Genomic DNA, 13,175 nt, shown 5'->3' on the forward strand with positions numbered 1-13,175 from the left:
CGTTTGACCCCAGTGCTCTTTCCTGCCATGGCAGGGGGTCGGACTTGATGATCTGCTCAGGTCCCTTCTGACCCGACCAACTATGACACTATGAAACTAGGATACCTCCACCCCAAAGCGCACTAAACACCCATTGCACAGCTTGCACCGCTCAGCCGCACACCCGTCTCCAGAGCAGCACCGAACCTGGAGAGCCCTGTGGTCCCTGGCACACCCAGGAGGGACAGGAGGAACCCCAGGACAAGCCACTGGCTTGGCAAAGACTCCCAGGGACACGCGGGGATGGAGAAGGCTGAAGCAGAGCAGACCTCTGCCCGCTGCTGTGCTGGGCAGGACTCCCCGCGCCCGGAGCTCGCAGCACGAGAGGTAAAGTCGGACAAAAAGAGAGACCCTGGGCACGGGTCATGCAGAGAGCCGGGGACGGGCCTGGGGGCGAGCCCCGAGGGCCAGGGCTGCCCAGGTCTTGCAGCGATGCCGGGCTGGCTTCAAGGGAAGCTCAGACAGGACGTGTCAAGGTTTGGGATCCAGACACAAAGCCCCAGCGGGCCGGTCGCGCACCTGCCTGGGAAGCGCTCTCCCGCCTCAGCACCAGGCCCTTGGCCAAGCGAGCGGCTGCAGGAAACCCGCGAGGGACACACGTCCCGGTCCCAGGATCTGACTGAGAAACAGACGCGTCCCCAAAGTGACCATCCCCTGCCTTCTGCAGGGTAGACCCGGCCCCTCCGGCCCCTCGCCCCCCCAGCCGCGCCCCCACCCGGCGTCATGTGCAGCCCCCGGGCCGCTGCCCCGCCCCGCCCCGCCCCGCGCCGCGCTCAGCCCCTGCGGCCCCTCCAGCCCAGCACGGCCCCGCCACCCCACAGCTCCCCCCGCAGCCCTGCCCCCTCCCAACCCCTCCGGGACCCCGCCCCGCCCCGCCCCGCCCTGGGGCACGCGCTCCCCCGGCCGCGGCCCCGGCCCCGGCCCCGCCGGGCGGCCCCCGACACACTTGCAGCTGCCCGGGCGGGTCCCGGGGCCGGCGCCAACGCTGCAGCCGCCCCGCCCCGCCCCGGGGGCGTCCCTGACGTCACGGGACGTCACGGGAGTGACGCACAAAGAGGAGGAGGCTGCCGGCAGCGAAGGAGGTCGGGACTGGGCCGGCGGCGCTCGGCTCGGGGTGAGGGCTGCGGGGCGGGGCGGGGCGGGTCTCCGCAGCCTCGGGGGGGGGGGCAGACTGTGCCCCCCGGAGGAAAGGGGGGTCTGGTTGCTTTGTCCCGGGAGCGGAGCCGAGCCCCCCCCGGGCAGGGCGCTCCGGGCCGACACGTCGGGGTGCGGGGAACCCGGCCGGGCCGGGCGATGCGCGGGAAGCAGTCACCTGCAGAGGCGGGAAACGGACAAAAGCAGGAGCCCCCCCCCAGTCCTGTCACCGCGGAGACCGGGTGACGAGACCCTGGCGCGGAAGGACCTTCCAAGCCGAGTCGGGCGATGCTGAGCCCAACACGTGCCCGGTAGACAACGCAGACAAGTGCGGGGTGCTGCACTGGGGAGAAGGGATCCACAGCACACATACAGGCTGGGGAGTTCCCTTCTTGAAAGCACAGAGGCGGAAAGGGATCTCGGAGTCGTTATTGACTCCAAGATGGACATGAGCCCCCAATGCCAGACCGCAGCCAGCAAGGCCAGCCAGACCCTGTCATGCATCTGAAGGTGCATCTCAAGCCAGTCCAGAGAGGTGATCCTCCCCTCTACATGACACTGGTCAGGCCACAGTTGGAGTACTGCGTCCAGTTCTGGGCGCCGCACTTCAGGAGGGATGTGGCCAGCACGGAGAGGGGTCAGAGGAGGCCACCCGCTCGGTGAGAGGGCAGCAGGACAGGCCCTACGAGGAGAGACGGAGGGACCTGAACTTTCAGGTTCAGCCTCGGCAAGAGGAGGCCGAGGGGGACCTGGGGGCTGCCTACAAACTCATCAGGGGAGATCAACAGCAAATAGGCAGAGCCCTTTTCTCCCCAGCACCACCTGGGGTGACGAGGAACAATGGTCATAAGCTGATGGAGAATAGGTTTAAGTTGGAGATCAGGAGGCAATATTTTACAGTTAGGGTGGCCAAACTTCCCAGGGACGTGGTCCTTGCCCCTACCTTGGGCAAATTCAAGAGGAGCTTGGACGATCACCTGTCTGGGGTCTTGTGACCCCAGCATTCATTCCTGCCTGTGGCAGGGGGTCAGGCGAGATGATCTGTTCAGGTCCCTCCTGACCCGAGCTACTAGGAAACTATCTTTATTTATTTCCCCCTGGTCATGGATGCTGCTGTCCCTACGTCTAAGTGTTTTGGGGATGCTCCCTCCCCCCGTCGCTCCCACGTCCCTGCTCCCCCGTGATGGACTGATCTCGTCCCCAGGTCGCGGCGCGGGGGAAGGTGCAGGACGTGGGCGCAGAGGAGATGCCGTCCCCGGGGGCGCAGCGGGAGCCTGGCGATGCCTGGCGGGAGCAGCCCCAGGCCCGCGGTGCCGACAGGCCGCTGGAGGAGCCCGGGCAGAGGGAGACGCCGGGGCCTCAGGACCCTGAGGAGGAGCCCCCGCCCCGCCAGGAGTCAGGTGAGGCGCAGGGCGCAGGCCCGGGCGTGCGAGGTGTGGGCGCCGGCGAGGCCGTCCTGCGCACGGGGAGCGGTCGGACGTCTGCCCGTGCACGGGACACGGCTGCGGTATTTGTCGCCCGGGGGGGCAGAGCTGTGGTCCCCGTGGGGGTGTCTCCCAGGCTGGGGCCCTCGGTCTTTCTCCGTGACTGTGTGCAGTGCCCAGCAAAGAGGGGCTTCGTCTTGCTTGGGCCTTGTCGTGCTGCCAAGATAACAGTCAGTGACCTTATTCACGTCCCAGCAGCCAGTGTTCGCTCGTCCCTTTCTCGTGCCTCCATGAGCCCTCCGTGCCCCACAAGGGGCTGGTGCAGGTGAGATGCCCCAGTGGTCTCCGTCTGGGGCAGGTACAGTTAACCCAGGCCTCTCTCTTGCAGACTGCCCCAAAACAGAGGAGACCTGGGAGATGTCAGCAGATGAAAGCTCCTCGGGCTGCTGCCCCAGACGAGGCCCTTCCCCAGGGCTCCTCCTCACTCTCCACACAATGAAGCCTCCGGCTGCCTTTGTCCCGGGCCAGTACAGGAGACGAGCAGGGCTTTCCCCGTGCCAGCAGCACCAGAGCTCATTTCTACCTTCTCTGCCCCGCAGGTGCTGGGACCCTGAGCAGAGCTGAGCAGAAGCGTCCTGGAGAAGAGCCTGTAACCCTGGAGCTGCACAGGACTTCCCCAGGGAGCCTGGAGGAGAGGGGCTCCCCGACACGTGAGCTGGGCCAACTGCAGAAGGGGCAGGGCAGGCCTCCAAGGCAAGAGGTGAGCAGGGCACCGGGTTGGGTTGGGGGCGGGAGTGCAGGTGGGGCAGAGCACAGGAGGAGTTGGGGGTGGTGTAAAGAAGATGGGGAGCAGAGAGCTCTGAAGAGCGACAAGCCTGTGGTGACAAACGTGGAAACGCAGCAAGCTGCATTAGCAGGAGCCCCCTCCCAAGTGCAGAGAGCAAGGGGGGCTGGCACGGGAAGGCCTGGTCAGAGCTCAAGGTGCTGGGGCTCCCTGACCCCAAAAGTGGTGCCCCGGCTGCCTCAAGGGGCCGAGCAAAGAGAAGGTGGTGAGCTGGGCTAAGTCCTGTGTCCACAGCTGCATCCACACCACAGGCCAGCTGACTAATGGGGACTTTTGCACCCCTGCCTGGCACGGCTAGACGTGCAGTTAGCTGTAGGACAGTCATGGCAGACAGGGCCGAGGGGCTGGAAGCAGCTGGAAGAGGAGACACTGATGGTGCAACGCTTGTGCCCGCAGCTCCAGGAGGTGTTTGAGGACGTGGCTGTGTACTTCACACGGAAGGAGTGGGAGCTGCTGGAAGATGAAGACAAGGTGCTTTACCGGGACCAGATGCTGAAGAATTTCGACGCCCTCATTTCGCTGGGTAAAGCGCTGGTTCTTGCTTCTCCCTGGAGTACTTTAAAGAAGCCTTGCTGAGAGCGCAGGCACAAACCTTCCTGATGGGCAGGAAGACTAACGAGTGTGGCAGAAGAGCAGCTTGGCAGCAGTGTGCCCTTGTTGCCAATAAGGCTAACGCCATCCTGGGCTGCACTGGTAGGTGTGTTGCCAGTCGGCCAAGGGAAGTGATTCTTCCCCCTCTGTTCAGCACTGGGGAGGCCACGTCTGGGACCCTGGGTTTAGTTTTTGGCCCTTGGATGTGGACAAGCTGGAGAGAGTCCAGTGGAGGGCAATTAAAATGGCAAAGGGGCTAGGGGACGTGACTTGTGAGGAGAAGCTGAGGGAGCTGGACTTATTTAGTCTAGAGATGAAACTGTTTGGCAACCACTGAGCTTTCCAGATCGTGGTGTATGCGTGAGAGGTCCCCCAGACCTTCAGTGCACGTGCCGAGGCAGGAGTTTATTTGTGTGGTGGTTTTTTTGAGGAGTGGAGGCTGCCCAGGCCTGCATCTGCCCTTTCGGCCACTGAGACCGATTCCAAGGCCAGACTGGGTTCAGACGTTTGGTGCCTCCATGGCTGTATTTGTATAAAGGTCCGTGAATTGGACCCAGGTCTTTTGTGTGGCAGACAGGGACTCTGCCACTGAACCGCTGGGGACTGCAGAGGAGGAGACGGAGAGGGGACTTAATAGCAGCCTTCAACTACCTGAAGGAGGGTTCGAAAGAGGCTGGAGCTGGACTGTTCTCTGTGGTGCCAGATGTCAGAACAAGGAGCAACTCTCTCAGGTTGCAGCAAGGGAAGTTTAGGTTCAATATTAGAACAGTTTTTTCACTAGGATGGTAGTGGAGCAGGTTACCCAGAGATATGGGGGGGCTCTGTCCTTGGACGTTTTCAAGACCCAGACCAACAAAGCCTTTCCTGGAATGATGCAGTTGGGGCTGGTCCTGCTTTGAGCAGGGGGTTGGACTAGATGTGAGCTCCTGAGGTCACTTCCAGCCCCAACTTTCAATGATTCAGTGTGACCTCTGAAGCTTTGTAGTCTACTGCCTGCTGTTCAACAGTCTTACCCTCGAGCACTCTTGGCTGGTGGTTTCAGTCTTTCTCCCCACTGCTCTGTCCGTGATCAGGCCTGTCTCACATTTCATATTGGTAGATCCTCCTTCATTTGATCAACCCCCCTTCACTTGCGTCTTCGCCATTCTTGCTGCATCTGGAAGCACCAGGAGTTACAGTTTCTTGACAACATGATCTCCCTTTGCCTTCTCAGCATGTTCGTATCATGTCTAGTCTGTTGTACATAAATGCACTAAGAGCTGTTCCTTGGGGAAATGATTCTGATTTCTTGCCTCATTTGTCCTCTCCAAACACATTTAGCAATCCCAGCATGCTCAGTTGTGTGATATCTAAATCCCCTTTTCTCCTCCTTTGGTTCCGACCCATCAGAAGTTGACAGAAGTCTTATCAGCCACTCATGCCACAGCACGTGGACGATGCGTTTCCTCAGCTCTTCCTCCAGTGACAGATGTACAGGTGATGGACCCCAGGTACTTCTACCAAGGGATTGTTGGAAGCTTCTGTCCACATTCCTCCCTAATTTCTTCCTCTTCATACACCAGGGACTCTGGCTTTGCTGTACTTACTTTAAGACCTGTGCTCTCAAGCTCGCTCTGCCATTCTCAGAAGTTTTCCTCTGCTCTTCCTAAAATCCCTCTGCAGATCAGACGCCCATCGCTGTGATTAGAAGTGGGCTAGGTGAAGGTCCTAGCGAAAACCAGTTTTCATTTCCAGAGGATCTCTAATACATGGGCTTGTTCTGGCTTGTGCGCAGGGTTGAGGTACTTACCTTTTACTAGGTTAGTTTGCTTTTCTGATGCTTTCTTTCCCCTCCATTTCCCCCCAAAGGATTTCCTTAGGGAAGTGCTCAAATGCCGTATCTAGTTCAATAAAGTGGATATAGAGCATTTCTACATTACGCCTGCCCACCTATTCAGGGCTAACCCCCACCTCAGCTCGCCTGCCACGCCTTGATGAAAAACAATATGAATGTTTTTACTAAGGCAGGAGGCTGCCCATATTTCAGCCTCCCCTTACAAGTGTCCCATACCTCATGTTTCTAGGCCTAGCACCTGGCCTCCCTTCTGGTGCACACACCGGGGCTTTACCACTGTCTAACTAAGTTTGCCTGGAGGTGTTTGAGGATGCAGCTGTGAACTTCATGTGGAAGGGGTGGGAGCTGCTGGAAGATGAAGACAAGGTGCTTTACCAGGACCAGATGCTGAAGAATTACAAAGCCCTCATTTCCCTAGGTAAAGTCTTGGTTCTTGCTTTTCCCTGGAGTACTTTAAAGAAGCCTTAATGCGAGTGCAGGAATAAACCATCCTGATGTGCAGGAAGACTAACGAGTATGGCAGAAGCACTGGTGAGGCCAAATCTGGAGTCCTGTGTTCAGGTTTGGGCCCTTGGATGTGGACAGATTGGAGAGTCCAGCGGAGGGCAACAAAAAAGGTGATGGGGCTGGGGGACATGACTTGTGAGGAAAGACTGAGGAAACTGGACTTACAGAGAAGAGGAGACTGTTTGTCAACCATTGATCTTTCCAGATCGTGGTGTATGCATAAGAGTTCACCCAGGCATTCAATGCATATGACTGTACAACTGTTTTTAGAGGAGTCGGTGCTGCCCAGACCTTGCATCAGCCCTTTAGGCCACTAAGACAGATTTCAAAGGCCAGACTGGGCCCATACACTTGGTGCCTCCATGGCAAGTCTTTTGTGTGGCAGACAAGGACTCTACCACTAACCACAGGGGACTGAGAAAGAGGACACTGAGACGGGACTTAATAACAGCCTTCAACTATCTGCAGGGGGGTTCAACATAGGATGGAGCTGGACTGATCTCAGTGGTGACAGAAGTCAGAACAAGGAGCAACTGTCTCAGGTTGCAGCAAGGGAAGTTTACATTAGATATTAGGAGGATTTTCTCATTAGGAGGGTAGCAGAACAGGTTATCCAGAGAGGTGGTGGCATCTCTGTCCTTGGAGGTATCAAGACCTGGGTAGACAAAGCCTTGGCTGGGATGATGTAGCTGGGGCTGGTCCTGCTTTGAGTGGGGGGTTGGACTAGATGTGACCTCCTGACCATTTCTACATCATGGCCTTTCACATGCTGTGAGATGTGTCTCCTTTTGCCTTCTTTTGTCCGTATCCCTGAGCCCCAGGAACTGTTTTGAACCCTGCAGTATTTGCCAACCTGTGGACTCATCTCCTCCACTGGGATGATCCTTTCATTGGATGGGATGACTGCTTCAACAGCAAATACAGTTATAACAAAATCATCCATTCCTGTGCCCTTGTGACGATGATCTACCCACTTTGCCAAAATAAAATCTCATATTTAGCCACGTCTCATGTGTTTTCATTCCCAGAAGCCCTCGCTTTAAACCTGCACTGAAAATAAGCTCATTTCTACTCCTTTTCCTGACATTGCACCAATAAGATAAATGTTATACATCCATCTGCGTGTCCAATGTCTCTTCTTTTTGGTATCTTGACAACAGTAAAGCTTTCTCGTTCTGCTTCCTCCTCGTCATGGATCACTGCATCTCCATGCCTGGCCTTGATGACTGTCAGTTTAATGCCCTTTCTATACCAGGGGGTGGTTTGGCTTTTCTATGCCCATCCGTCCACCACCTGGGTGACAAGGACCATCATCTCTTCAAGGCTTCTCCCTGCAGTGCCTTCTCTTTCATCCCAGATGCCCATCCTCCCTTGTCCATCAAACCCCTAATACAAACCTTGAGTTTCTTGAATCTATTCCCCAAATCCCAGTTGGTTGTTCTGCATCCAGTACCCCGTCACTAACCCTGTTTAACCACTGCCCCAAACAGGATATCAGGGTCCCACACCGGACTTAGTCTGCCGCATCCAGCAAGGACAGGTGGAGCTGTGGGTCTGTGAAGATGAGGACGGTGGGGAAATCTCAAGGTCCGAGGAGCTGCTGCCAGGTGAGTTGTGGCTGTCCCCTCCACCCGACTGCGCTAAGTAATGCTCCGTGCCCAGAGTGCCCACCCGCCCGGGGGACGTGGAAAGTGAGACCTGTCCTGTGCTGCCATTGCAGGGTGCTGACCTCAAGCACAGTACATTACGCTGCAACGTGTCCAGGCAGGTCTTGTTCCCGCTCCCTGAAATTCAAGGATGCGGAGAGAAGCAACTTTTCCCTTCTTCTCCCTCTAATGACATACGTCATGGGACAATCAGATTTGGTGTCTTGACTTATTGGCCGAGATATAGTTTCCCTGGGATACTGTGATCTATCTTCACTCAGCAATGTAATAGTTCATCCCGCAGCCCAAGGTAGCCATACCTCTCTAACACTGTCCCAGGGCATTATGGTATGCAGAGGCTCTGTGTAGCTGTTACCGTAGGACAAGGAAGAAGCTGCACTCTCCCTCTTCTGCTCAGGCTGCTCTGGACCCCAGGAAGCGTTTCATCACGGTCTCGGGATGCATTAAAAGACTCCGCAGCATGGGTGGGATTCAGAAACTTTCATATGGGCAGAAGTGAGTTCCCACAGTTTGCACCAGAATTGCCCCCTTCATGTTTAGTCTCTGTGGCCCCGAGTGTCACGAAGTCTGAGACTCGGCACAGAGTCCAGGTTCAGGCTCATGCTGATGCCTTAGACCTGGTGCAGACTCCTGTGACATGGAGCCCACCTGGGACCTGTCAGCAGAGGAAAGCTGCACGGGCTCATCTCCTGCACCAGACCGTGCCCTGGAAGCAGGCAGGAAGCGCAGCCCTGCTCCTTTCAGAAGAGAGAGCCGTAGCTCTAAGCCCTTCCCTCCTCCTTAGCCCGCTACAGCGTGAAGCCATTCAGGTACTGTCCTAACGCACACGTCCCACACGTGCTTCTAGCAGGGTCTGAGGTGTTGGGGCTGACAGCTGGGCCAGAAACTCCTGAGAGTCCTGCTCTGAACCCCACCGAGCAGTGAACGTTATCCCAGCAGAGGGACCTGCCCCTCCCGCAGCCCCAGCACTTGGGGTTTTGGCAGGGAGACCTGGTTTTCTTCAGGGGACACAAGTGCCAAGGGGCAGGCCTGCTGTGCGGCCCGTGCCAGCTGAACGAATAGCAGCGTTTGCCCTCTGCCAACAGGGTAGGCACTAATCTGGTGTTTCTCTTCCCCGAGCAGGAGGCGCCTGGCTGCTGAGCAGAGCTGAGGAGCAACCTCCTGCAGATGGGGCTGCAGACCTGGAGCCAGCAGGGACTTCCCCAGGGAGTTTGGCTGAGATGGACCCCCTGACACCTGAGGAGGATCAGTGGCACAAGAGTCAGGGGAGGCCCCAAAAGCAGAAGAAGAATGAAGCGGTGAACCAGGTACCATCTCGAGTTGGGCGTGAGAGTGGGGAAGGGGCAGAACCCAGAAGGAGCCGTGGGTGCAGGGCAGAGTTTGTGGAGCTGAGAGACCTAAAGAGCCGCTGGAAAGATGCACTGCGTCCCAGCCAAGGCAGTGGGGAGGGGCTCAGAGGGAAGCAGGAGCTCACTGCCAAGCACCGGGGCAAAACCCACCCATTCCCTGAGGTCAGAAAAACCTTTATCTGGGCTCTTCAAAAGGTGAAGCACAGTGGGGAGAAACCCCATGTATGCACCAAGTGTGGGAAGAGCTTCACCTGCCTCTTGACCCTGGTTGCTCACCACCAGACCCATTCTGGAGAGCTACCCCACTGGTTCACCTAGTGGGTGAAGAGCTTTGTGTTACCCCCAGACCTGGTCAAGCACCTACATTTGGAGAGGGGGAAGTGTCAGGCATAGCTGTGTCAAGTGTGACAAGACCTTCACCCCTTTTTTCTCCCTGTCTCAGCACCGACGCATCCACGTGGGCAGAAGGACACACCGCTGCACTAAGTGCAAGAAGAACTTCATCTGCTGGCAAGACCTGTCCCAGCACCAGTGTGTGCGGCACTGCTGCACCAAGTGTGGGAAGAGATTCAAGCAGCTCTCCAACCTGGCCAGGCACTGGTGCATGCACACAAGGGAGAAGCCACTTGAGTGCTCAGAGTGTGGGAAAAGCTTCACCCGATCCTCCTACCTGGCCCGGCACCAGCTCATCCACACAGGGGAGAAGCCACATCAGTGCTTAGAGTGTGGCAAAAGCTTCAACCTGTCCTCTAACCTGGCCCAGCACCAGCGTATCCACACAGGGGAGAAGCCACATCAGTGCTCCGAGTGTGGGAAATGCTTCACCCAGTCCTCCAGCCTGACCAAACACTGGCTTATCCACATCGGGGAGAAACCACATCAGTGCTTGGAGTGTGGGAAAAGGTTCAGACAATCCTCTAACCTGGCCCAGCACCAGCGCATCCACACAGGGGACAAGCCACATAAGTGTTCAGAGTGTGGGAAGAGCTTCTCTTATTCCTCCAGCCTGGCTGAGCACCAGCGTATCCACACAGGGGAGGAGGCATATCAGTGCTTAGTATGTGGGAAGAGCTTTACCCGATCCTATCACCTGGCCCGGCACCAGCTCATCCACACGGGGGATAAGCCCCATCAGTGCTCGGAGTGTGGGAAAAGCTTTAACCGATCCTCTAACCTGGCCCAGCACCAGCTCGTCCACACCGGGGAGAAGCCACATCAGTGCTCAGAGTGTGGGAAAAGCTTCACCCTATCCTCCAGCTTGAGCAAACACCGGCTCATCCACACCGGGGAGAAGCCACATCAGTGCTCGGAGTGTGGGAAGTGCTTCAGTCGATCCTCTCACCTCACCCGGCACCAACTCATCCACACCGGGGAGAAGCCATATCAATGCTTGGTGTGTGGGAAGAGGTTCAACCGAGCCTCCAACCTGGCCCAGCATCAGCTCATCCACACCGGGGAGAAACCACATCAGTGCTCGGTGTGTGGGAAGACATTCAACCGATCCTCCCACCTGGCCCAGCACCAGCTCATCCACACAAGGTAGAAGTCACAGCAGCGCTTCGAGCGTGGGAAGTGCTTCCTTGACTCCTCCAAACTGGCCCTGCACCAGTGCATCCATATCCCATTTTTCTGCCAGCTATACAGGAAGGACTTGGGGATGTATTACCTGCTCAGCACCCACCAGTGTCTACATCCAGGGAAGCGGCCTCGTGTAGGTGTTATACACTGACAGTTCACCCTTCATTCAGCCCTTCTAGGGCACTGCAGCATCTCAAGGACACAGAGGCTGGCTTCCCAGGTTCGATGCGGGTGATGGGTTACAAGGAAACACTTCAGGCAAAGGCCAGCCCAGATGCTGGGGGAACCTGTGAGAAGATCTTTGCATCAGTCATGGAGCCTGTGCCATCCCCATCATTCTCCAAAAGCAGCCAGTGCTCCCAGGGGGAGAAATGCGTGCACGATAGGTGCCCTCCCCAAGACAGCTGGCTCCAAATGACACCCAGGGACCGTCTTTGGCTGACTCCCAATGTTGACTTCCCTCCTGGTCCCAGGGTCCTTGTATGTGCAGCTCTAGAGTTGCAGGAAGGAGGAATTGCTAGGGAAGCATTCCCTGCCTTCCCCCCTGACCTTGCCTTTCCTCCCCAGGACATCACCCTGTTTCCAGGCCTGCACATGCCCATTGGGGTCTGTAAGAAACTGCTACAGCCACCCCGTGAGCCCAGTTTTGGCAGGTTTTGCTTCCCAGCTCCTCATCAGATCTCTGCACCAGCAGGTGCCAACTGCCCCCCGTCCTCCTCCCCTTCATGCCATTCTCTATAACAGATTCCTTGGTAATCAAGGCCCACAGCTTAACATGATACCCCTGTGGTTGGTCTCTATGTCCTCTGCAGAGCTGTGAAATGGGAACAGACCAGGGCCCAGAACCCTTTCCATGGAAGATCTCTCTGTGATTCCTCACCCCCTTCCCTTTCCAGAGGATTCACCACAATCCAGGGGGTTTTGCTAAGTCTCAGGAGCAGGAGTTGGTCATATTTGAGGCATCAGCCCCAAATCCTGCTGTGCAGCCAAGAACCCTTCCCTTTTGAATGAATCTCTGGCTAGGGGGAAGTAGATCTCTTTTCTGGGATAAATGCAATAGTTGTGATAAAGGAAGTGCATCCTGTGACAGGTCCTGCCTCTTATTGAAGGGTGGGGAAAGTAAGGCATCCTGTGGGTGAAACGCAGCACGTTGTAATCTCCCATTGGCAAGTGAGGCTCCCCACTGTGCTTAAGCCATTTGGCTCCATGAGTGTCCTATAGGGGCTACTCCAAGAGGTTAAGAGCCCATCCTGCAGAAAATGAGGGCCCTGAGCAGGCTTGCATAGGAGTGCAGGGGGGTCCCAAAGTCCACTAAGGCTCCCCACTATCTGAAATGGGTCAGGCCCTACGCGTAAATGCAGCCAGCCTCATTTACTGCAAAGAGAAAGGCCAAATGTCTGCTTCTCTCCCACAGCAGCTCCAGCAAGTGAATGGGAACATGGGAGAGTCCCACTGAGACCCTGCCGAGAGGTCAGGCCTCCACTTACCCCTGTGGCCACAGCCAGGTTATGCTCCAGTTCCTATTTGATGATGGCATTTGCACCAGGAGGGATGAAGCCAGTACATCTTCCCTTTTGATTTCTCTCCCCTTGGCTCAGATTGCAGAGACCCAAAGGGCTGCTGAGCAAGGTGAAGTTGGAGGTGGTGATTTAGAGCCCACATCTGGCAGCCTGTGTCAGGTTTCAGACAGTGTTTCTGCCTCCTCCTTTTCCCTCTATTACAGCATTTAGGAAAATAAACTTGTGACTTTTGAATGAGCCTCATGTGTTTGGCAGGAGGGATGGCTTGTCTTGCTGTTCGAGGTGGCCACAAAAAGAAGGGAGGCGATGGGACTTTGTTCAACACATTCTGAATGTGCCTGTTTCTTGTTGAATTCCTAAGAAACTGGCACAAGAAGCAAGGGGGAGTTCCCACTTGTGCTTGCAAGTCAATAGGTGAAAGGGAAGGACCAGGTAAAAGGGAAGGAAACAGTAACTTTGTGGTAACACACTCTACACATTGATTCCCTGCCACCCCCAACATCTCCAGACGTGTTCCCCAAACAAACTTTTAGTCCCAGATTGCATTCACACTACACTAGAATATTTGCCAAAACACCCAACTAAAGGAAGCTTTGCTGGGGTTGGCCCTTTCCTTGGCCCACTATGGTTTTCAGAAATGTAGAAATGGGAAGGCAGATGCTCTTTCCCAGAAAGTGGAATGTGTTGC

General features: G+C 56.4%; 1 protein-coding gene across 1 annotated transcript; it reads left to right on the forward strand.

Annotated features, from left to right (window-relative positions):
- The first annotated feature begins 948 nt into the window (after positions 1–948).
- LOC132250968 (zinc finger protein 883-like) lies at positions 949–12,721 on the forward strand. The gene is made up of 7 exons (XM_059729311.1): positions 949–1,153; positions 2,378–2,573; positions 3,197–3,357; positions 3,838–3,964; positions 7,864–7,980; positions 9,163–9,347; positions 9,832–12,721. Exons 2-7 carry the CDS (start codon positions 2,420–2,422, stop codon positions 10,930–10,932), a joined length of 1,845 nt encoding a protein of 614 aa, XP_059585294.1. The 5' UTR covers positions 949–1,153; positions 2,378–2,419; the 3' UTR covers positions 10,933–12,721.
- Positions 12,722–13,175: the final 454 nt, after the last annotated feature.

Source organism: Alligator mississippiensis, chromosome 5 (genome assembly GCF_030867095.1).
Source record: "Alligator mississippiensis isolate rAllMis1 chromosome 5, rAllMis1, whole genome shotgun sequence".
NCBI classification, from domain to species: domain Eukaryota; kingdom Metazoa; phylum Chordata; order Crocodylia; family Alligatoridae; genus Alligator; species Alligator mississippiensis.

Coding starts and splice junctions, on each gene's coding strand:
- LOC132250968 (XM_059729311.1), top strand. CDS start 2,420: ATGCCGTCCCCGGGGGCGCAGCGGGAGCCTGGCGATGCCTGGCGGGAG. Junction 7,981..9,162: donor GTCCGAGGAGCTGCTGCCAG/GTGAGTTGTGGC, acceptor TTCCCCGAGCAG/GAGGCGCCTGGCTGCTGAGC. Junction 9,348..9,831: donor AGAATGAAGCGGTGAACCAG/GTACCATCTCGA, acceptor TCCCTGTCTCAG/CACCGACGCATCCACGTGGG.